The 24,209-nt window shown below is 37.7% G+C and overlaps 1 protein-coding gene across 1 annotated transcript in view; it reads right to left on the reverse strand.

Annotated features, from left to right (window-relative positions):
• The window catches only part of LOC118327190 (zeta-sarcoglycan), a 144,551-nt gene that overhangs the window by 25,454 nt on the left and 94,888 nt on the right, over positions 1-24,209 (reverse strand). Inside the window, exons 4-5 of the mRNA XM_035660459.1 lie at positions 18,849-18,971; positions 15,400-15,472 (exon numbers count right to left, since the gene is read on the reverse strand). Of these exons, the coding sequence (XP_035516352.1) occupies positions 15,400-15,472; positions 18,849-18,971 (196 nt within the window). The remainder of the gene's footprint in view (positions 1-15,399; positions 15,473-18,848; positions 18,972-24,209) is intronic.

Below are 24,209 nucleotides of genomic sequence, written 5' to 3' on the forward strand. Positions count from 1 at the left end.
CTTTGGAATAAAAGTTATTTTTACAAAAGTGGTCCTGACTGAACTTACTTTTCTTGTCTACCTGTTACAGTCCTATATCTAGATCTTCTGAAGGCCATAAACTAATTTGCCCCCTATTTTAACAACAGCACATAGTTTCTTGCTGCTTTCAAACAGAAGAAAAGATTAGCATTGTCTCAGTATTCCATATAGTGGAGCCTGACAGAAAACACGTCATCAACATTAGAACTCCCTCACAATGCAATAAAAAGACTACAGTGCATTGAGTCTGTGTAGTGTATGCGTTGACTTTACCCATCTGCGGATCACGCCTTTGTAATGCAACATAGCTTTTGTAATGATATGATAAGGAGTATGCAGTCTTCACAAATCTGAACAACTCACCTTTTTCAGGTGTAAGAAGTCAGATAAGAAGATAAATAATATGCATCTAACTCAAAAGTACACGTTTGAACAAGTTCAATTGCTTGCATAGAGATCAATCTTGTTGGCAGACTCGAGGCTCGGTGGGATGCTGGAAAGCGACATCATCTTAAGAAGCATCTACATGCATTCTTTGTTATTTAATATACCTCGCAAATTGTGCTATCTTCTATTTTTCTTTCTTTTAAGATTGGATGAAACTTTAATGATCCCTGTGGGGAAGTTCGGTAGCCTATTTGCTGCAGCACAGAAGAAGAATATACTGTAGATAAGAAAAGAACAAATACAGAGTACTGAAGATAATTCGATAAGTAGTTTCCACTGCAGAACAAACCGGGATTAACAACAGATTATAAAAAAAAAGGAGACAGTGTGTCCTCACTAAAAGATTTACAGGTTAGAAGCGTATCTGCAAGTGTGCAACTTTAGCCGTTCACATTATTGGTTAAACAGATGGAAGAACATATGCTGGGAAATGAAATTGTGAATGTCACTCTGCTCCCATAAAACCTATAAAGTGCCCCTGGGAAAGGCACCTAACCTCACTTTTCTACTTCAATGTACAGAAACCCCTGCCTAATCTGCATTTTGTGCTGATAATATGAAAAACAAAAAAAACGTGTAAACAAAATCAAATCAAACATAGGTACAATAACTCATCAATAGGAAGCATAAACCAAAGATAAATACAGTGTAGTGTATGTTGTATTTAAGCACAGTTTTTGGTATTTTATGAGGATTTTTCCTTAGTTTTATTTATTTATTTAGTTAATTAATTATTTTTTATGCCCCAACCCCTTCTGTCTTGTATTACTACTTTATACCCCAAGAGGCCATTGTAGTATCTATTTTGTCCTCAGTCCAACAACACTGAGGTAGTTTTCACATTCCTCTCGCGAGTCCTGGGCAAAAAACCTTTTTCTCCCGGTGGTCCAAAGCTCCTGTGCTAGCAATGTAAACACCAAGGATACATCCCAAGTCTCTTATTTGACATTTCCTCGCTCATCAATCCTCGTTTGAACCAGAAGTTATTCTGGTCCGCTATCTTGCGGGCTGTCCCAAAGCACTTATTTCTGCACCGAGGAGCAAAGATTGAGGGTTGAGGAGCGATCTCTGAGGAGCTATGGGCGAGGATACAGGGGAGCAGCCTTCATGGAAGTGTTTTGCTGACCGACGTGCCCCTTCTTTAAACAAGAGAACTAATACAAGAATACAATCCGGCAGGCCTTTTGCAGAGCTATTTGCATTGCCTGCTTCTCCTCCTTTTCTCTGTTTTTTGGCATCAGTGAAAAAAATATGTATCCACCATTTGTGGTTGTTTGTTAAAAGTTAAATTTGTCTTAATTATTATTTATGTATTTATTTACTTACCAGGAACAATGCACATTGATTAACACTGCAGTTTACATTTCAATGTAATTGTAACGAAGTTAGCTAATAAGCTAATTTTCATACATAGTCCCTGGGCAGGTTATAATATACTAGTGCCCAATGTCATTAATACAATGCTTCAACAAGTACTACAAAAAATACAATTTAATAGATAAATTACAGAACTAACAGAAGTAATACATAAAACAATTACATTACATTAAGGCAGTGCCAGAGATTATGTTTTAAGATTACTCATGATTGTAAGTTTGGTTTGCTTTAAGCCATCTCTTAAGTTTATATATAAAGGTTAGGTAATTAGTCTTAATTCAATAGGTAGACTATTCCAGTAGTGGGTGGCTTTGCCCAAACTTACCACTTCTGTATTGTACAACAGAGTCCCCTCTGGTAGCTGCCCTTATTGCCCTGACGCTATTATCATTCTGCTTTATGGACTGGCTTAGCCCACAGTAAATCTTAAAGATGAGACAAATCTAAATAAATTGTACTTGCAGTGGTCATAGCTATTTATGAGCAATATAGTGTAGGTTTTACTTTTTGGACCATGTATCAATGTATTCAGAGCATGTAAATGAATAAATCTGTTTGTTAGGGCAAGTGAGGACAGGCCTTAAGTCTAATTGGTGAAGAAAAAGTGTGTTTCAAGAAAGTGAAACTTCATCCGCTATTCCAAACAAGAGGTGCAGGGAGACGTGACTGGCTATAAGTTTTAATTCTGAGCTTTAACTATTGTAAATATCTGTGGAAAGATGAACCATTCCTCTAGGTTTTATTCAAACAGGATCAAAGAAAGGAATTCTATATGTATATACATATATATATAAATGAACAAATGAATAATGAATGAATCCACATTCCTGCTACAGACCGAGAGAGAGAAGGAAGTGAACGATAGATAGGGTAGTTCATACCCTCCACCTAGTGGACAGAAAGAGAAGAAAGGAAAGAGAATATGCATGAAGAGACAGAACAAGGGATTGAGAAAGAAAGCATTGGAAAAAAAAGGGGTGGTGCAGAGAAAGAGTGTGTAGCAGAGACAGACAACTATAAGATCAACTCTGAGTTTTTTTCTGAGTTCTCTTTCTCTGCCTCATTGCCTGCCCTCCCATAGTCATCCTATCAGTGTTTCTCTCATTCCTCCTCCTCGTCCCTCGCCTCCTGGCTGGATTCTAGCTGTGCTCACTCTTTCTCTCTCAGCTGAAAATCATACAAACAGAGAGGTCCTGGTGGTAAAACTGCATTGCCTCCTCACTTCTTTATTCCCCTTTCTTCCTATTTTAATCTTTGTTTTCTTTCCTCTCTCTCGCCCCCCTGTAACCTCATCACTGTAAAAATATGGACTTTGACCTGGTTAGTTAAATACTGATTGTTGAGTTTTCTTAAATAAAGTAATATAATCTGCTAATCTATCAACACTCAAATGAGCCTTTTCACAAAAAGTCATAATAATTGAAATAGTAAATACTTAAAATGTAATAACTACTTGTGTGGCTACTCTATTATGTTAATAAAATATACTGTTAAAATGTGTGATGATTGACCACTGGTGAGGTCCGCAATGTCAGAAATACAGTGACATCTGATTTCCAGTGAGATTATAGTGTGGGAAAACATACATCTCATTAAAATTAATTGCAATTACAATTATTTTTATATTTAATTCACTGGTTGCAATTTTGATATCATTCACGTGTAAAAACTATCCAAATTTTGTTCAAAATTGTTCTAGCTGGTCAAATATAAGAGTTTCCATATTCTATCCTATAAGTATTTTGTTTGCTATATTAAATATTTCATTCAAAGCCAATTTAGAAATACTAGATAAATGAAATAGAAGTCAAATAATGAGAAATGCTCACTGGTAGGCAACAAAGCACCTGATCCAAACTCTTCAGGGGCCCTTGGTAGTCAATGACCCCACTACCCAAACTACAGCATTACCCCAGAGTCAGCAGGTGCAAAACTACACAGTACTTCTAGAGAACAGTACCATGCTTTTATCATAAACAGAGGGGCCAGTAACACAATTATTACCAGTTTATTACCAATAACAAGTTGTGTAACACATTTACAGCAACCGGTCAGATGTACATTTTCTATTTCCAGTAACAGAACCATGACTGGTCAGTGTCTTTTACATATATCCAAGATCTTTCTTTTTACTTTCCTGCCTGGAATTTACCATGAGATTTAGTCGACAACACAATACAGCTTCTTGTTGATGAGTTTGGATTAGGAGCATATGTGTGCATGCGTACAAGGTGTTTGAGTATCTGTATCTGTGTGTCTGTGTGTGAGAGTTCAGTGTGTTCTAATGTTATTTATCCACTGTGATTTCAGTGTCTAGCCAAAAACAGCTTCTAGCCATTTGTAATAGTCTTTATCCACAGTGGAACATTTGGCTCTGTCGCAAAATCTGATATTAACAGCCGTCTATCTTTGCAACCCACACACAGAAATACATACTAGCACAGCTCACACACACACACACACACTTACACACACTTACACTGACACAAGGAACAGATGCGTGGCAATATGGTGAGACTGTTGAATATTTACTGGGTGTTGTTGTTTTCACATATTCCCCCTCAAGATGTGTACAACAGCATCCAATGATGAACAGCAGTTGATAAACAATAACTAACGAAGATAAACAACAATCAACAAAGACAAACAATGACTAAACAATGATGTATACAGTTTACTGAGGCGGTGTTCCAAAGCTCTGTGAACTAATTAAAAAAACAAAAATCACTCTAATAGGAACAATGACTTGTGGGAGCAGTTTATACATAGCAAAGGAGAAAAGAGACATCCACAGTAACATGGCAAGGGCTTATGTTTACAGCAAGCATTGTGCAATAACACACTTAATTCCACTGTTCCACTGTTAAACATTAGACTTTTGGGTGACAGTAAGCATCAAAGCAACTTACACCAACTGAGAGGAACAGACACAAGGATTCCCTCTGCACTTAGCAAGTATAGAAAAAGTCAACAATGCCTTAAAAGTACGAGACAGGACTGCTTCAATATAGTTCAGAAGGGACCAAAGATGCAAATCCCAATCTCTGGCATCAAAGTCCTGCACTTTCTAAGCCCACCATCCATCCTGACCACCTACCTACAACTTGCTTTCAGTACAAAAAGATATTATTTACTATACAAAAACATTGCCACTGAAAAGAATCCAGGAAACAACTTTTTTGTTCCCCTCAAAAACACAATTTGGCAAAACAAATGAGTTAATCAAATCACTTATCAAAGTAGTTTGATTTCTAGAAGACAGGGTTGGTATATCCATAGGGCAAGTACATAATGAAAAAGCTCTTGCTTAATGTTGGAAGTTTGAGATATGCCCAAACTGTAAAAAGCTTCTGCACCTCTTTGTGTTACCACTTCAATAATGTGTGGGTTGATCTTTTCTTTCCTTTTGTTCATAAACCAAAAACTGAATGCTAACTACTTCCTTTGTAGTGTGATCTTTAATCCAGTTGCTAAAAGTTACTTATTCATAATAAGATATAATTGAAGTCCTCACTGGTTTCCGATGTACTTTTTCTTTGGGCTTTGTTTGAGATACAAACAGTTTTGTCCTTGTAATGTTTTGAACCAAACTCCCAAAAAAAGAACTCCTGACAGTCATGATCATTAAAGAAAAGCTTAGTTTCAGGCTATGCAGATATTAAATTGTCAAGGTTATCTTAACTAATTTAGATTGTATTTATGAATTTATACCCAAATTATAAATGCAGCTGTATTTTAACAAGAAAATATAAATATCAGATTGGAACACTTCATCAGGTCAGGGGATATCCCCACCAGCCATATCATTATCAAATCAGCTTGTCTTCTTAAAATTTAGGACACAGATTTCCTAATGTCCACATCTGGGAAAAAGTACTGTTTCAATATGTAGAACATGACACTCGAACAAATACACAAAAACACACAAAGAAATCCAGATACATTATGGATCGTTCCCATAACCATGCTCGCTTGTTTTTTTGGTTTGCCTTCCATCGCTCTCTTTGTTCTCAATGATTTCCCTGTGTGTCTAATCAATAAGAGACAGAACAAAGCAGGGCAGGGCTGATTGTCCTTGTTGTACCAAGGAAAAGAGGGGTGTTACTGTAGATGCATCCAAAATCTAATCGCAGCACAGCAAACTGTAGGAAAGTGAATGTGCTTTGGTTTACCAATGTGTGATAGAAAAGTTGTAAATATATTGAATAAATAGTGAATAGTGAACATTAGAATAAGGTTTATTATCTGCAATCAGCATCACAATTGTGGAGAACAACAGTACTCTCAGATTTTCTCTAAAGATGGCCATGCTTGTGGTGATCGCCATTGAAAGCATGAAAGGAATGAAGAGGACAGACATAAAAACCTGCCTTTTCCTGCCAAACCTGCCATCGATTCCTGTATCAAGTTGATCCGAAGCATAAAGAAACCATCATGCAAGTGAACTGCAATTCTTTAATGGAAACTCTAGTGTAAAGATAAGTTTTTTTCCCAAAGGCACAGTTCAAAGAGATTGTGGCTCATTCTAAATTTTAATGATTTCCAATTACTTTGACACAAACCCAGACTTTTTAATCAAAAAACAGCTAGGGGCGGGTTTACGCTCCGAGTTTTTTTGGAGCTAATTAGGTGGTGTACTTTGCCATCCCACACCATGCTCCTCCATCTGGCTGCTCACAGGAAAACCTGGTTAAATCAACTCTGCTCTGAGACTCCTTCAAGATTTGCGGGGGAAGTGGGCCTAATTCAGATCACATTGTTGTTTCTACAAGGCATTTGAGGATTGTAACCTCAATTAAAAAGTAAATGTAAAATGTACTTCTCTGATGTGAAGGTTCAAGACACCGTGGATTATTTGTTAAACCCTTTGACTTTGGGCCATTTAAGTATTCAAGATAATAAGTCTGCCATGTGCTTATTTTTTACTCTCTTTGTCTGTATCCACTGGTTTTTAGTTTATTCAAGCAGAAATACTATATATATATATATATAAAATAATCAGAAGCACAAGAACATTAAGTAATTAAAGATATTTTCTGACCTCAACATCACCTTTAGTTGTTTGGAAATTGTTAGTCAGAGTTGAGTGATCTGTTCACTGGATGTGTGGGTGAGGAAGGAGAGGAAAATGGAGGCCACAGGGTGACTCATTTCTCCAATCCCTACTTCAAGGACTTGTAAAATTTTACAGTCTGTAATTGGGTTAAATTGGAAGTACCCCAAGGACCCAGGGCTATTAAGTCCTATTAGTCCTCTTGTCATTTAGGAACCTACTACAGAGAATCATGTAAGACAACTTTTGGTCCCAACTTAGAATCAGAAAACTACAGCTGTACAATCATAAGGAGTTCAAGGGTTAGGGAAGTTAAGACCCTGGGAACATAGATATTCTTTAAGGTTAGGAAGAAGAATACAGTGTACAGTAAGCTTGAAGCCATGGATAAAACAAAGGTAGAATAGGACCACAGTTCTCCAAATGTTTTAATTTACACATGGAGGTGAGTTTTCTTGGTGGAATGGAGATACGAATGGTAGAAATAAGGGCAGAGCAGGAAGAGCGCTGCTAGCTATCATTCTTGGTATTTAGTCAGCTGCTCTTTTACACCAGGGACACCAGGTGAATGCAATTAACATCAATTGCCTGCCCACTAAGAAAACCCAGCAGCACTCCTGGGGACCAGGATTAAAAACCACTGGATTAGACAATAAGAAGGACAGAACAAGGGGACAAAGACAGACCAATTGCCTCTGCCAAAGCTGCTTTCAGGGTTGACCTCACCATGGGACCTGGTTTAATTTGGATGGTAACATACTGTAGAGGGAAAAACAGAGAAAAATAACAACTTCACCTTTGATTCTGTAAGGTTTGATCTCCCAATGCGTAGAGTCTCAAGCACAAATGGAAAGAAAGCTACATGAGCATAAAATAAAAAACCACAAAAGTGAAATAAGAACACATTCTCATTAAGAGTAACACCCCAAGGCAATAGTTGTTGAGGGGAGGGAGGGTTAAACACTATCCCAGTCTTAAAGTCTGTCAAATCTAATGCACATTTTAGAGCCTTATGATTTTCAGTGTCATAGTTTAATCAGACTGAACTCTGGGGCAAAGCGAAGGAGGCTGGTCAATTTGGGAAGCAAATGTGTCTCGCCCTGTTTCATATAGAAATTAATGGGAAGCAAATTTCTTCTACTAGTAACCTCTAATATTTTCAGCTATAGAACAGCTAGTTTGGTGTATCACAACAATAAAGTACTTCTTTTTGAAACTATTCAGACAAAGGAATATGAAGCCACAGTATAAAGACTGATTCTCCAAATGAAATGTTCCTTTGCTTGAGATATTTGCTTTCTTTGTCACATTTCTAATACCCATAGACCTATTCTAGTAATGTATGCTCTGCACTTTAAAAAGAATAATTGCCAGCTTTAATGTGGAAAATGGTGTGTGCTTTCTTGTATAAAGACTGATTTTATATCTAGCTCCATGTCTGAGGAACTCGCTGTTGTCACAAGCCCACTTTTTATCCTACAGTATTTTATCCTTTCTAAATAAAATCCGTTCCCATGCCCCTGAGTCTGATAGGGCTCTGAGTTCCTCTGCAGTTCTCTTTAACTTTTCTCGGATGGAAGGATAGATAGATACGTGAAAATGGAGCGAGGGATAGGAGGAAGGGGCACAGAGCACAAATCCTTCTCCGATGCCCTTGCCTGTGTTAGGGCTAACTCTCCCCAGGGAGCCTTCTCATGACCCCAGGACTTGGAAAGAGCAGAAGAAAGCACAGAGGGAGGGATAAGAGGATGAAAGAGTGGATAGAAAGAGAGAGATATTGACTGTGCAGCAGCTTGTTTCTCTCTGCTGCGGAGCCAAGCATCAGATGAAGTTTAGAGACCTGAGATAAACTGCGGTCCGCTCGCGTCAGCACGGTGTTGCTATGTGAAACTCAACTTTTTTTGGCCAGTTAATTATCGATTGACTTTTGTGTCTCTGTCAAAGTAGTGTTTTTCATTGCATTAGTTTTTTGTAGCAGTGCTGCCCAATGACCCAGGCTTCTGCTATGTTAATCCTTTTGACTATATATTTATTCTGCCCCATTCAATTTCATCATTAAAACTTCTACTCTGTGCTAATCTATTTTTTATTATTATTTTTGTACAGCCCATTCAGCACCTATATTTTGCCCCTCACTTAACTTAAATTTTACTTACCCCCAAGGTGTCTAATTGTACTCTTATTTAATGTCTCCTGTGGAGCCCCTTTGAGCCAGTAACTGTGCTAAAGGGCAGCACAGATGAACATGACTCTGTTCCCTATTTGATCTTTCTCTGTTTCTGAGCTTTTGGTGACTTAAGCATAAGCTGAGATGACCTTCAGTAATGCCTGTTGTGAAATGTGAAGGTTGCTGCTTCAACAAGTAAGATGATTCAGAGAAATTTAATTACTGCCCATACTGCTTGATAACCAAGTGATCACTGGGAAATGCAGTGCAAAAATACCAGATCTTAACACAAAAGATGGGCACAGAATAGAGAACATTGGGAATTAGGCCTAGATAGAACAAAAATAGGATTTATATTAAAAGTACGCAGATTACAGCTCCATCAAGGCTATCTGGCTGTCTGACTGTCAGTCTAGCTTTCCAGCCACTCGTCTGTCAGTTTAGCTGTCCTTGTTTTTTTTATAGAGTGATTGAAGTTCTTCCCTCTTTACCTCAATGTCTACACCTTTGGCAGCTTTCTGTCACAGTGTTTGAGTGATTTCAGGACTTACGTCATTCATTTTTTCACAAACATTATATTTTATAAATACTTACACATTCTCCTTTCCCACACCTCAGTGTGATGCTCTTTTCTCTTTTCTCTCCTCTCTACCTCTCTAAAAAAATGGCAGTCTTAAGTTGTTTAAATATGCCTATCAATCTATCAATCAATCAATGTTACGAGTGAGTTCCACCAGAAAGATGCAAGGGTGGTAAAAAAAAAGTGTTAGGAAGACACAGAGAGAGAGAAAGAAAGTTTTCAAAAACACTTTGAGAAAAAAAAACAAGAAACAACAGAATTCAAGGTTTAATCTCTGAGTTAAGAAGACTATAAATATTGAAGAGCCTCAAATCACAGAAGACACACACACACACACACACACACACACACACAATCATGGACAGGCTCAACAATTACAGGTTACACAGTTACTCAAAGATAACAGGCAAAATGTTTGAAGGTTGGCTTGATTTGTCTTTTATTTGGTCAAAATGCACCAGTTGTGAAAATATGGCTTTGTTCTTGAATGATGTTAGGACTGAATGATGGTTTGAGTAAGGCGTTCACACAAACAACAGCACGTCATGAAAAAACATGGACCCCTCATTCATTTCTAACAACTCTTCAATCCTGCCTGAGTATAAAACTGTTGGGTATGTGTATCAGAAAAGCCTTTAACACTAAACCTAATCTTTTTTTAATTGTCCTTTGCAGTATCCTGAGGCCAAATGCATTGTTTTGCTGAAGAATAGTTTAAATGCAATTAAGTCAGTGAGATACAGATATAACTGATATATCAGGATACATACACACTGTCAAAATAGTGAGGTTTACATTAAGATAAAGGGTGGGTGATACTATGGATAAAACTATTGTATCACAGTATATGCAATTTATATTATATACGTATATATATAATACTACTCATGTTGTGGTGAATCGTATGCAAATGTAGTTATAGATATTGATTCATTATTGTATACATATATAAATAATCAACTGGTAATGCCTTCTTTTGTAAATTCATAGTCACATAGACAAGTTATTTTCTTAGACAATCTGTCTCCCATTATGCCTTTTTTATGTCCAGAAAATACTGTCACCACTGCATTTGGAAACTTTTTACCTACTTCTGCATTCAAACTGTTGTGGTATTTGTAGTTAAAGTGCTGCCTCAGCTACATGTTGTGCTGATAATGAAAAGCAGTTTTGTTATCAGAGTGACTTGGTGGAGTCTCTGCTTCTATCAGTAAACTGTACAAGCTACAACTCAAAAAAGAATTAAGAAACTCACAGTTTATGTGCTCCACAAACATCAACGACCAACTTTTCTACAGCTACTTCCTGCATTTTCAGAGTCTTTGTTGTTGTTGGCTGCCTATGTATTGTCAATCCCGACTTCTATTTTTTATGTTATTTAGTCAGTCACTGTCACAAATGCTTCTGTAAGATGTTGAACTGTGCTGCTTAAAAAGATCCCAGGCACAGCACTTTTTCCAAAGCAACTGCTTTCTGTCTGCCTCGCGGCTGCTTTCCGTACACTTTAAAAGTGGAAAAGAGTTTGAAAAAAAGCAGAACAGTGTGAACACGTCTTACAGTGGCGATCACACCAGAGCCTTTGAAAAGGCACGGAATAGCGTTCCTGGAGTGTTCTCTGGAAAGCAGACTGCTGAGCATTTTATTTCTGTGCTACTAGCATAACCCATTTTTAACACTGTGTGTGTTGTGCATTCATGTCTCTTTTGTCACGTCTGCTATCCAGGGCTTCTTCAACTCCTGTAGAATTTTAAACAACACTGATAGAAATCTTCACTGCACCCGACTCTGGTCACAGTGATTTGCACTTTACATGGCTTCAAGCCTGCCTATAGTTACGTATAGTGTGGCTCAGTCACACACGCTCAGAATGCAGTTTGTGGTAATGCAATACTCTTTTTATAAGATTGATGAGTTGAACTACAGGACAGGAGTAGTGTTTGTTCCCCACATTCCGCTTGCAATTAAGTTTTGTTTGCCTAAATATAACTTGATAAATGCCTTATCCAATCTTTCATCTGCTCTTTTCACTCTGTTGCATTGTCCATTCTCTCCCCAGCATACAATGAAGTCAAATTACTTGAAACGGACTAGGTGTAACAGTAAAATACAAAAAAGAGTTTATTGAGCCAATAACTGCCTTATATAAAGTGGAAATTATTCTATACAATATATTTCTGCATAGGAATTTCTTGACCTGTACTTTATCATGTAAAGTGTGTACATCTATCTTTCTTTGTTTCCCTCTTTCCCTCTCCTCCTCGCTCACTGTTAAACTGTAAGATAGATCATTAGCTTTAAATGGACTTCAATCCGCTCATTACATGTCCCATTTACCTTCACTGCATAACGCTCTACTTTTCATAACGAGGCAGAAAAAGAGAGGGAGATAGGGGCAGAAAGAAGGAATGCACATGTTGGAAGATCTAGACAGAATGAGAACGGGAAAGAAAAAAGTGTGTACTTGAATAAAAGAGTTAGTCAACAAGAGAGTTAGGAAGTGTTGAGATGAGGCCAAAAATAAAAAAGACAGGTATGTAGAAAGACGGATCATTCCAACCAGAAAGGCATTAAAATCTGTGAATTCGGAAAAAAGAAGAGAACCTGTACTTTATTTTTGTGTTGGTACATTCTCTACTAATAGTGTAAAATATCTACTGATATTGAAAACACCTCAATTGAAAACTGAAAAGATCATCATGATAATGACTATGCTTCAGTCCGTTGTTTCTTTCCCTACCATTTAACAGCTAATGACTGACGACGGAGAGAGGGAGGTATTTCAAGCATGTAATCGCCTTTTTATCAGTGTTATTTTTCTATGGTTTTCATTAACCCTGCAGCAGGTGATGCAGCAGAGACGTCAGTGCAATGCGTGTGCGAAGGTGGCACTTTATGTGTGTTCTTGATGTATTCATACGGTTTCACTGACAATCCTGTATGTGGGGTGATAACCGTTTTCAGTTTATACATTTGTGTTTTAATGTCTGGTTTAATCCATAAATTCTTTGTGTGAGTGTTTGTGCACTTTTATGGGTGAGTTGTGCTTAGCGTGTAATAACATCGGTTTGTATTTTGTTTCATTATATGTGTGTTAATGCGATTGTTTACAGATGTATGTGTGTTTATGTGGATGTATTTTGTGTGCATGCATGGTTGAATTATATTTATCCATAAACTCATACTGTTCTGGCTGTCTTGTTTGTGATGATGTTGATGATGACAGGGTAAATTCAGGGAAAACTGATGCATTAAGTGCTTTTTAACAGCAATAATTTGTTTTATGTCACTACACAAAGGTGTTAATGACAAAAACTGTTGAAAAATAATAAAACAGCCCCAATGGTTTGGTGTGTTGAATTTATAATAGGCACTGGGGTGCTTCCTTTTCTCTTTCTTCAGCTAAGGCCTTCACCACAGGTTTCATCCCCTTGCTTATCTGCACTGACCCATCCATTGACCCAGTGTTCTCACTCCTCCTTTTCTCTGTATCTTTCCCTCCCCACCTAACCTTACACCTCCCTCCGTCACTTCTCACTTTCCTTCAACTAATCTCCTTCTAGTTCACCCACTCCTCAAAATGCCTTCCCCCCTCCTCTCCTTTGATCCCTCAGCATGGTCCTATTTCCTCTACTACCCACTTTGTTTTGCTTTCAACCATTCTTTTGTCTCTCTCTGCCCATCCATCTCATACCTCTGTTTCAAATTATTTCAATTTTTCTCTGTTTCTGAATGTATTTTATGTCTGACACATTTTTCTTTTATTTTTTGATTGCTTGGGATTATACGGTAAGAAGAGGAAAGGGAAAAGAGAAGGAAGACATTTGACATGGGTTCCAGGCAGGATTCAAACCCAAGATTAAGCAATCACACGTCTAGGATCACTGAGCCACTGGGGCACCCCTTAGTAATTTCCATACACTTGTTGGGATCTTCATTGCCAGCTACAATCAAAACATGGGTAGTGAGATGTACGGTAATGTGAATGCATGCAGTCTAAAAGAATGGCACAAATGGAAGGGAGTAGCCTTGGTTCAGGCAATGCTAACTAAGACAAGCAAGCACTTGAATAAGCAGGCAATTTACTCAATTCAATAAAGTGAAAAGAACATTAGCTTCAGCAGGGACTCTATTAAGGTGTCTGTTGATGTTTTTAGAGAAAAATAAGCCATCGATGGTGCAGCTGGCAAGCTTGATGTGAACTGATTAAATTATTGAATAAAGAAATGAAATGCTTAAGAAGAGTATAAAGTAACCTGTAGTGTCTTACAATTTCTCTCCAATATTGATAATGGATGGTGTTGTTAGCCTGCCCAAACATTTTCTCACCACATTAACTGCTTCTTTTTAAAGCCAGTCAATGAAAAACACACAAATAATGCAACTTTTCTTTTTTTGTTAACAGCTGGTCCTATAGTTGGTTCAACATTTTAAACTTCATATTTTTCCCTCGTCTCAAAAGAAAGCAACTCTTGTCTATTTGCACACCTCGAATACATTCATATTTTTGCTGTATGCCATTATCTTGCCGCTGATACAACCCAACCACCCTGCAGGAGCTGGTTCGATTTAATCTATTCTTCTATACAATAACTTCCATCCCCTCCTTCTGAACTTTTTTCCCCTCTGTCACCCTTTTCTGTCCTCTGTCTTCTTTTTCTTCAATGATTTGATTGTCCTCTTTGTCACCCCTACCCTTAGACCTGCTTCATCTCCCCCTATCCAGTTAATTATATCTCTTCCTGCCTTCTCCACTTTTTCCCTTGTACAGAACATTCCACACATCTTGGTTTTCATGCCTTATCACTTTGTCAACTTCCCCTCTGTTTCTGCACCCATCTCTTTCCCTTCATCTCTCTCTGTTTGTGAGCTCCTCCCTGGCCAAAAACCACTTCAGCTAGATGCTGCCTGATAATATCGAAATGGGCTTGAGACATTAGTAGCGAAGGAACTTCACATACGTCTGAAAGACCCCCCAAACACACTTCAGGAGAGGGGACAAAGAGAAGACATTTAGCTGGTATGGCCCATCTTCACTGATGCAGTGACATGGGAATCAACAGTCTGTGCTGTTGTTAGACATTGTGAGACAATGGTAGATCAGACTGAGCTGAGTATGGAGATCTAGCATAAGTGTTATTGAGGAGCCTCTGGTTGTAAGTATTCAGTTTTTTCCTATCCTATTTGTAAAATAAATAAATATATAAATCAGTTAATCAGTTATCATTTTGAAAAGACTCTGCACTCATTAGCTCACATTAGTGTGAAATGACTTGGTCAGATGCAAACTGTGTCCTTCATATGATTCAAATAGCCACTAAGAAGGTAACAAACTCTATTCCACGTGTAAATTGTGGAAACTGAGCACTACATGTGTTCATGTGCATGTATCAGTGGAAGGCTCCACTTGGTAACAGCCTGACCCTTGTACACAGTAGCCAGGAGGGATTTTGTTCTCTCTGTCAAGCCTGTCAGACTGCCAATCACCAGCACACCTCTTTCTGCAGTGAGCCGATTATAAGCCAGGAGCACACTGTTACCACAGGTAACGCTGCAGCTTAGATTTTTACATAACAATGCGTTTTTTGTCTAAATTGTGTGGTGTTTTTATCTTAGTAATTATTCAGAAGAACATACACTTAAATATTCTACCACGACTAAAATATTAACAACAAGGGTAACTCATAAAGTGAACCAGTGCGCAAGACTGCTTGTCTGACACACATGCATAATCAAAAAATAATTGAGAGTACTTACTTTAGGTCCTGGAAGGGTTCTGCCCGTACATGTGATGTCTCTACGGAATGGCTAAACACCACGCCTTCATTCCCTGTAGAGAGGGTAAGCGAGGATGAAAGGAAGGAAAAGAAAACACATACATCTTTTGTGTGAAGGGCTACACAATATTGCATCATAACTCTGTTCTTGGAGCTGAGGCAGATACTTAAAATGCATCACATATCACATTTGTGTTCAGATCCTCCATGATACAAATTATCATACAACTACTTTCAAATGAGAGAATACTTCTAGTAGCAATATATATATATATATATGTATATATATATATATATATTATGGTAACTTGTGGCATACTTTGGAGACAGGGCTGTATGTTGGAAGTCAGTGTTGACTTTATTATATAAATGTTTAATCAAAGTAATTTAAACTACCTCAGTTATCCTTTATTGCTGAGTCCTTACATTCAGTATTTGTTTCTGATGTGTTAATAAAAAATGTGAACCAGATGGCACTACATTGCCCCAAAACACATTTTACTGAAGCAAAGTAGTTGCATTCAGTATGGACATAATTGTCCCCTATAAATGGTTGGCTCTGATATAATGCAGTGTTTAACCCCCCATGTACAGCAAGCACCTCTGCTTTAGCCTGCAGCCCTGAACAGATGCTTTGGGAAAGTGCTGGTCATGGCTCCTGCTGAGACTCTAGAAAGCATGCTGGATATTCAGCACTGCTACAACACTACACAAAGCAACTTTGCCCATTGGCAGGCCCACAGATAACAAAAGTATACTTAAATTGTTCTTTGAAACTGAAGCAACATAGTCCAAGTTTATTTCAAGGAGATTCAAGGAGGACCTGTGGGGAGGATGAGGACCACTGTCTCCAAAAATCTCCCATCTGTTGTACCTCCAAAGGACTTAAACTTGGAGAGCTGTTGCATTTGTTAAGCTTTTCTGAGGTTTATTCCAAGGCTCACTGAACATAGCACACATATGTATGTCTGTGCAACTGCCAACAAAATTCAAAGAAGAAGAAAGGCTTCCCGGTTCTGTCAATAATGGAAAATTAGGGATGTCCCAATCAAGATTTTAGCCACCGATCCGATTCGAGTCATTTAATATTGAGAATCTGCTGATACCAAGTCCCAATCACATACTTGTATTTTTTTCAGATAATAGTGCACAGTGCACACGTTAAGTACATACAAGTTATTAAACTCAACCCAATGTATATGCTTGACAATTGAATAGCTTTACATTGCATAAAGAAACAAAATGCCAAAATTGAAGCTGTTACCTAATGATTTTTTTAAAGGCATTTTTATACACAAAGTATACAATAAAAAATGATCTGTAATCTTTTTGGTCTTGTTGCTGTCTGGAGGGAGTTTCTCTCTCCAGTGTTTGTTGCTTTAGTGAAGCTTTAACCCACGTGAATGAAATGTATTTTGCGTGAGTGTTTATTTCCATCGTCCATTAGTTAATTACTCTTATTGTCTTTTTGTTCACAGGTTCACGTTTGTTGCACTTGCAGAGGCTATGTCGGATATCTACTGCTTTCTCCTCCCTCACACACACAGAGCAGAATGGAGAAAAAGAGACAGCAAGAGTTGACAATGGTTGCATCGTGCATTAGAGCTTCATGAGTAGAAACAGCTGTATGACAAAAACAAAAGATTGGATTGGATCAAAAAAGCTCAACATAGCCTATGCCGATAAAAATGCCTTGATTTGTGCTGATACTGATCGTTTATATCGGAGATCGGACTGGGACATCCCTAGTGAAAATAGCAGTGTGTGTTATTTCTGATTGCTACTCTATACAGGGATGTCCATGTTTCTTCCAGTTTCTGAATGTGTTACTTTTGGTTACACCTCTATAATTACAATGTTCTCTAAGCACTCTGCTATGTAAATTAAATGTTTATACGCTTGTCATAGCTTGTTGGGTGGCACCTGTCCTGGTACACAATACCCATGAAGTGTTTTCAAAGCAGAGCCAGTACATTGGAACCAACACAATTCATACTGGGTATATATGTATACGCATGGAAATCAAGCCCACTAGTATCACATACCTCACTAGCTGCCATGGAACTGGCTTGCATTGGCTGATTCTCATAAACAGCAGGCTTACATGTAACCTTCCACATTAGCTGTGCAGTATTTGCTGTACTCCTCTTGCTACTGCAGTGGGCAGCAACATGTGGAAACATTGTTCATTTAAAATTTAAAAAAGAGTATCTATTTACAAATCTAAATAATAAACAGTAGCAAGAGCTGAACAGATGTGTTCATATTTGCATTCTTTCCATTGTTCAGCTTCTTTTCTCACCTCCTCTAATGGACACATCAATTACCTAGGTGTGTGTCTGTGTGTGTATTTGTGTAGTCCACCTTTAAAGTTGAATTTGTGTGTTTGTGTAAATGCATATTTTTTATATAAAATACTACTGATATATTTTAACATAAAAGCAAACACAGATGTAAACACACTCACATTTTCTCACTTTCATTTAATAAGAGAGAAAAAAGTAAAAAGAAAACAAGAGACAAACAGACATTGTAGTCCACCAAAGGACAATATTCCCATCTCATTTCTTAGCTTTTTTCTTTTTCATTTTACTTAAAGTGCTTTGTTTTTTTTCCACTGCAATTATGCTCACCTGGCTTTGCTCTGACCTCTCAATGATCTGTCTCGTATTCTCTTTCTTTTGATACCGTCCTTTTAATTACAATTCAGGCAGCAACAAGTTATGACAATGTCCTTATTATAATTATGTCAGATATCTGGATACAAAATTAATTTCAGTTTAGGGGAGCATTGTGTGTCAGACAATTAACCTGTCTCACTCGGCCCTAGGAGCTGGAGCTTCTAACCAATTAATCTGTACTGCACAAAAATCTGGGGATATGAAAATTGCCTGAATTAAAGAGACCTAATATTAAAGGAGGCCTGTGGAGTTTTCTTTTTTACAAAAAGAATTTATGTTTATTACATTCAGTGTTACTCACCAAAACATATTGTGTATATTTGCAAGCTCTAACAAATGTGTTGAATGTATTCATAAAACACTTGCAATTTTTGTATATTTTATTAAGTATTTTGAATCCGGACATCCATCCATGTTTTCTTTCTGGCAGTCTACATTCCCCACCATTGCTGGTGCATTGCTGCTTTTTGTGGTGTGTTACCATCACATGTGGATCCGTAGAATAGCATGAATCACTGTCAGGACTGTGCATCAACCCCATGCACACGTATAAGCATGTGCGTCCTCGTGTGCGTGCACAAGATCAGCAAAACTGGGAACCACTCAGCACAGCTCCTCAGTGCTAATAGAGGTAAAAAAAAACTCCACAGGGAACCTTAACAGAAACATTACTGTAAAAAAAAGCTATATTACTTCATTTTGCATAAATGTATATAGTACAATATTAGTAATAGTATATAGTACCTACCTGTGACTCTAAGTTTCTCGGTGCCGATGCTGATCTCTTCTTCATCTGCAGAGAACAGAACTCTCTCTCCATCTGTACTCCTCACCTCAAACCTCTGACACTGGGCCTCTACCATTTCTGAACCTGAGAAGGTGTGAAAGAGAAAGAGAGAAAGGAGCAGTGGGTTTCAATTTATTGCAAAACTTTCACAGCACATTAAACATACCATCTGATGTTTTTATCCAAAGTTTCTTACAGAACCATTAGTGTATGTAGGTATAGCTTCAGTGACCACTAAAGGATAGAACTTTGAATCCCAGCATCTTTAAGTTTTGTTTTGCTGTGACACCAGTGCAATATGAGTACAGATATCAGGACAACTAAGATGATCCACACTGTTGTGATATATAGAAAAATGAATTTTGTCTATGGAACAATGTCCCACTTAGTCTCAATAATCCACAGAAAAAGCTGTGTTGGAACTACTTTGTACTAAAGAAACAGTCAGTATGAAAACTAAGACCCATTCACTTCAACTGGGGTGGCAGCATATATAACAGGGAAGATCTAAAAAACTCAAACTCAAACCATAATCTGCATAGCTAGATACAAGGCCTGTAAAAGTATGTGTATTCGCCTGAGACAGTTTCGGTATGTGACATCCTCAGTTCAGTGCACATTATAACCCAAAGAATAACTGTCAAAATAATCAGCTTGATCTCATTCCCAGGACGTCAAATACCAATGTTTTGTCATGGCTCTTTGGCATCTCATACAGATGCACAAGCTACCCTTTAGTGTCTCTATAAGACATACCATATTTTATGTAACTCTGGTGTAACTGTGTAAGGTGTAACTGTGTCAGGTGACATAGTGTAAACAGCGCTGTGACAAAGCTGTTTAGGTATTTGTTGACCAGGGATGAGAACATGTTCAAATAGTTTATTTATGTCTACGTACTGGCATGCACGGAACAGAAATTCTAGAGATCAAGTTTTACCCAAGTTTTGGTAATGCACCAGTTGTTGTCTATCAGCTATATGTTAGTCAGCCCGGTTTGTAGTAGTGTTGCTGCTCCGCTATATAGTGGAGTTTAAATTAACACTGACATGGTCAGATAGTAGATTTGTTGCTGGTGCATTTTCAAGCAAAGGCTGGCAGTGAGGTTTGAAAAGTTGATCAATCTACTGACAAAGTTGACAAATTACCAACAGTGGTCTCGATGGCAGTTTGCCTTTACTTCATTTTGTTCAACCGTGTTTCCCTTCATTTTGTGATTTGGGCTGTGATGTGCTGCAGGAGAGAGCAGACTGTTGAGCCTAAAGAAAGTCTCTCTCTCCCTATCCCCTTCCTTCACTGTCTGGGCTCCCAGGCTATTACAAGTGTCAATTAGAAACCCAGAGTGCCTTGTCAGTAATAATCAAACTTTATTAGCAGCCATCAATCTGGGATGAAGTTCTTTTTTCTCATCTCTCTCTCTTGCTGTCTTTATCCTGTCTATCTCTCCCTCCTTAAGCCTCTCACTCCTCCACCAACAGTGTGAAAAAGCAATTGAGATTTGTGTTGTGAAAGGCTCACCCTAAAGCAAGGTGTGTGTGTGTGTGTTTGTTACAATTGTATGCAAAGGTTTAGCAGATTGAGGGGTTGGGGTTGACAGAGATGGGAGAAGTATGGTGAGAGGGGAATGAAAGAAAAACAAGACTCGTGTTTAAGAAAGGAAAGATAAAGAGAATGTTAAGCTAGTTTAATTTGGAGATGTGCGGTGCTAGTTGCTGTCTCAGACCTAGCTAGTTCTCTTTGGTTGTTCAGCTCTTGTCCTTTAATAGAGCTCGTAGTGCAGATTTCCAGCATGGGTGTAGGTCAGCATATTTCCAAAGATTTGTGTTTTATTCACAGAATAAAAAAACATCTTGTCTTCTCAGTAGGAGTGTACAAAAGATTCTAAAACAGTGGAAGTTGGGCAGCCTCACATGATAGTGAGAACTTGGAAAAATGTAAGAAAAGTTCTAGTATAATAGGCACATTTCAGACATACTGTGGAAGAACAGTAGCATCAGACAAAAAGGTTATAAAAGACAACATGTGCCTGTTTATAATTTATTGCCTATTTTCAGATAAGAGTCAGCAGCTGCAATACAAAGGTATGAACAATAATTTTTAAATTATCTGGTCTTTAGCTACAATATTATGACTCAACCTTTTCTTTGCACTGGGGCTTTAATATGTGATTACATAAGAATTGGGCCTATGGCTTTCACACTCAATTGAAATTAACCTGGGAAGAAAAAAAAGGTTTATATACAAAGCAATGTGGTGCTCTGTATGTGTGCAGCAGCAACATGAGACAAAATTATTCTTTTCAAATGATTGCTTAGAGAAAAGGATTGACAGAGAGTGGAGTGATGGCTGGAGGAAACATCTCCGTTGAGCAGTTTTACTTTATGCAAATGAACAGTGATGTGGTGTTGCAAAGGAAAATTAAACGGTAGATGTGTTCACTTTGTGTGTTTTTTATGCTGTGAAACTTGTTTTGAGTTTTGCTCTAATTGATGTGTCATTCAGTAATCCTCTAAACATCGAAATGGAAGAAAGACTTATTATAGCTACAGTCACTTCTGAAATGTTTGTTCTGAATGGCTTTTAACAGTGACAGCAGGGAAAAGAGTAAAGCATAAAAAGCACGGAATATCAAGGTTCTCCATAGCAAAATTTAGACACTTTGAAATTACACAACTACATTGTGTTAAGTGTCTCCCGTCATTGTACACATTTAGTTGTCAACAGTGTGAGGAGTGGTTTGTCCAATAATAACTATCAGATCTTTTTGGTTCGTGTTAGTGATTAGCAGGTAGCTAATTTTAATTCTGTGTAAATCAAGTGCTTTGGGTCAATTTATTTGCTCCTGCAAACGTCTCTCCCACTGATAACACTAAAAGTAATTCTGCTGTCACCAATGACAACAGGACTCCTCGTTAGGCAGACATGTTAATTGATGCACTGACTTAAATAATCACTTCCTGACAGGATCTCCTCTGTTGTCACAAGTGCCTCGCTCAGCAGGATCCTTCAGTAATAATAAAGCTTTGAGAATATCTCACTGATGAAGAGAGGTGCTAGAGAAAGAAACTGTGAAAAAAGGAAACAGTACAGTGCATGTGACTGAGGTCCTGTGTCAGATCTGAACTTTTTAACAAGCATGTGACATGAGCTTCAGTCTGCTGAGTCAATAGGGTGCCCTGTAGTTATCACAGGCATTTTATTGTTTTCACCATGGTGCTAAAGCACTTCGCGGTTTATTACCACTTTGAAACAAAAACACTACATTTAATTTGCAAGAATAAATGCATGCTAAAATAACTTTTGCCTATTCATACCAGCCTGCTGCAGGTTGTCGTGGTTCACACAAACGTCTTCTGGCAAATATAGTTCCATACACATCCCTGCTCAACATATGTATCAACACTGAGGTCATGGTCAGGTCTGCAATATTTACACTGATTTCGTATCCAGATACACTAAAAAACTTATTTTCTTTATTTGGTCATCTCCTTAAAAGTTATAGCAACAAGTGATATTCTACAATCAGCTTTGATCTTAAATGAGTATAAGAACAAAGTCATGTCATTACACTATCAAACTTTATCACAGTTTGAAAACTACTGTCAAATATGTGTTCTTCTTCAGTTCTTCATTTTACTTTGCCTCATCAACATCAGTTTGGTGGCTGAGGCTGGAGAAAGTGCTTCTAATTCACATCTCCAACTCAGTGGTACCCACCCTAACCGGATTACCGGTTTCTTTTCCTCACAACTTTCCGTTAACTTTGCCTCTGAGCTCCTTTTGTTTTTGGAATTCAAGTTCTGAATGGAGGTAAAAACAAAATAAATAATTTATTAAACTTTTCACATACTTCAATGGGATTCTAAGTTCTCCAATTTGTACTCTGTAATTAATGAGAGGACATTAAAATGGCCCCTGTGTAACTTTTTTACTACTGCACATTAAAGCATTGAGGCCATAATAAAGTTATATGGGTTTGCTATCCTGGATTTTAAATTTGAGGCTTTAAATTAGGGCTTCTAGCAATGATGGAATATGACGCAAGAAGACGCTGTAAAAGGATTGGGGGATAGGTACAAAGAAGAGTGTGGCTAAGCCATGTAAACACTGCATGCATGGTTAATTTTTCCTAAACAGGTCAAGATGAATTTTTAATCAAAGTCAGCTTTAGTGCACTTTGTGATTATGCCTCCCCACCACCCTCACCTTTCTTTTCCTCAGTAGCACACTCCTGGAGATTAAACATCACAGGAGTGTGTGAAACAGTATGTGACATTAATGTAATTATTTGTTCTCTGCATATGTGTCTGGCCTTGAATAGTTTTTGCATACATGCAAATTTTCATATATGAATGCTAATTCATTCTTCAGCCCAGAAACACTTCTAAAATTAGGCACTTTTTATCCTTTGGCTATGTAGAGAAAGTCGATCATATTTTGTCTAATTTAAATGACTATAGTTTTCCTTAGGTCAGAATTCTGGCAATATGCTAAATGCAGCATTAAGGCTTTTAAGTAAAATATAAGGTTATATAGCTCAGACTTTTAGTGTCCTAAATGGTTAAATGTGGATTTTATGACTGTTTTTTAAATATTTCTCTGGCAGCCTTTAAAGCTTGGCATGGTCTGGCCATTGGCAAAATCATTTTTCACCTTTTATGAATTGAAGTACAGCCTGGGATCTCCAGGCACGGTCCATTCAACAGCTACATAGTCTAGACTAAAAGGTTAGGGCTGCTTCAGCAAGAGCATCAGCAACATCTACTTTCTGGAGCCATAATAGCATAGCCTGAAAGGATTTGCCCGAAAATAAAAGGTGCAAGGACATCTTTATAACTTTACTTTTACCTTTTCGAAAATGTCTGTGATATACTTCATACTGTCCTTTATTGTGAGAAAAAGTGATACTACACTGTAGTGGCTAAATTGGGCACTGCTCTACTTTGTGGGCTATTCACAGGCATAAATGTCATATATATGATGCTTTTAACAGTCTTCTTCAAATTCATATGAATCACATTTAAAGCCTACAGGGTGTTTGCACCTTCAGAACCGTCTTTTAAGTTTTAAGAAACAAACTATTTTATGGTTAAAATTTAGTTTAAAAAAATTTACAAATATTGTGCTTTCTTGGCGTGCTGTGTTTCTAGTGAGAAATTAGCATTGTGTTACTTGTCTTGTACAAAGTCAAAAATAGAGACAGACAAGTATTTTTACATTATTTGTATATGTACACGTGTGTCTGACAGTTGGTTGGCAACACATCTTGAGTGCTACAGGCATAAGTAAATCATCAGCAAGATTAAAGGTAGGGTAGGCAAT

The sequence above is a fragment of the Morone saxatilis genome, unplaced genomic scaffold (genome assembly GCF_004916995.1).
Source record: "Morone saxatilis isolate NCDOM2014 unplaced genomic scaffold, NCSU_SB_2.0 Contig17, whole genome shotgun sequence".
NCBI lineage: Eukaryota > Metazoa > Chordata > Actinopteri > Moronidae > Morone > Morone saxatilis.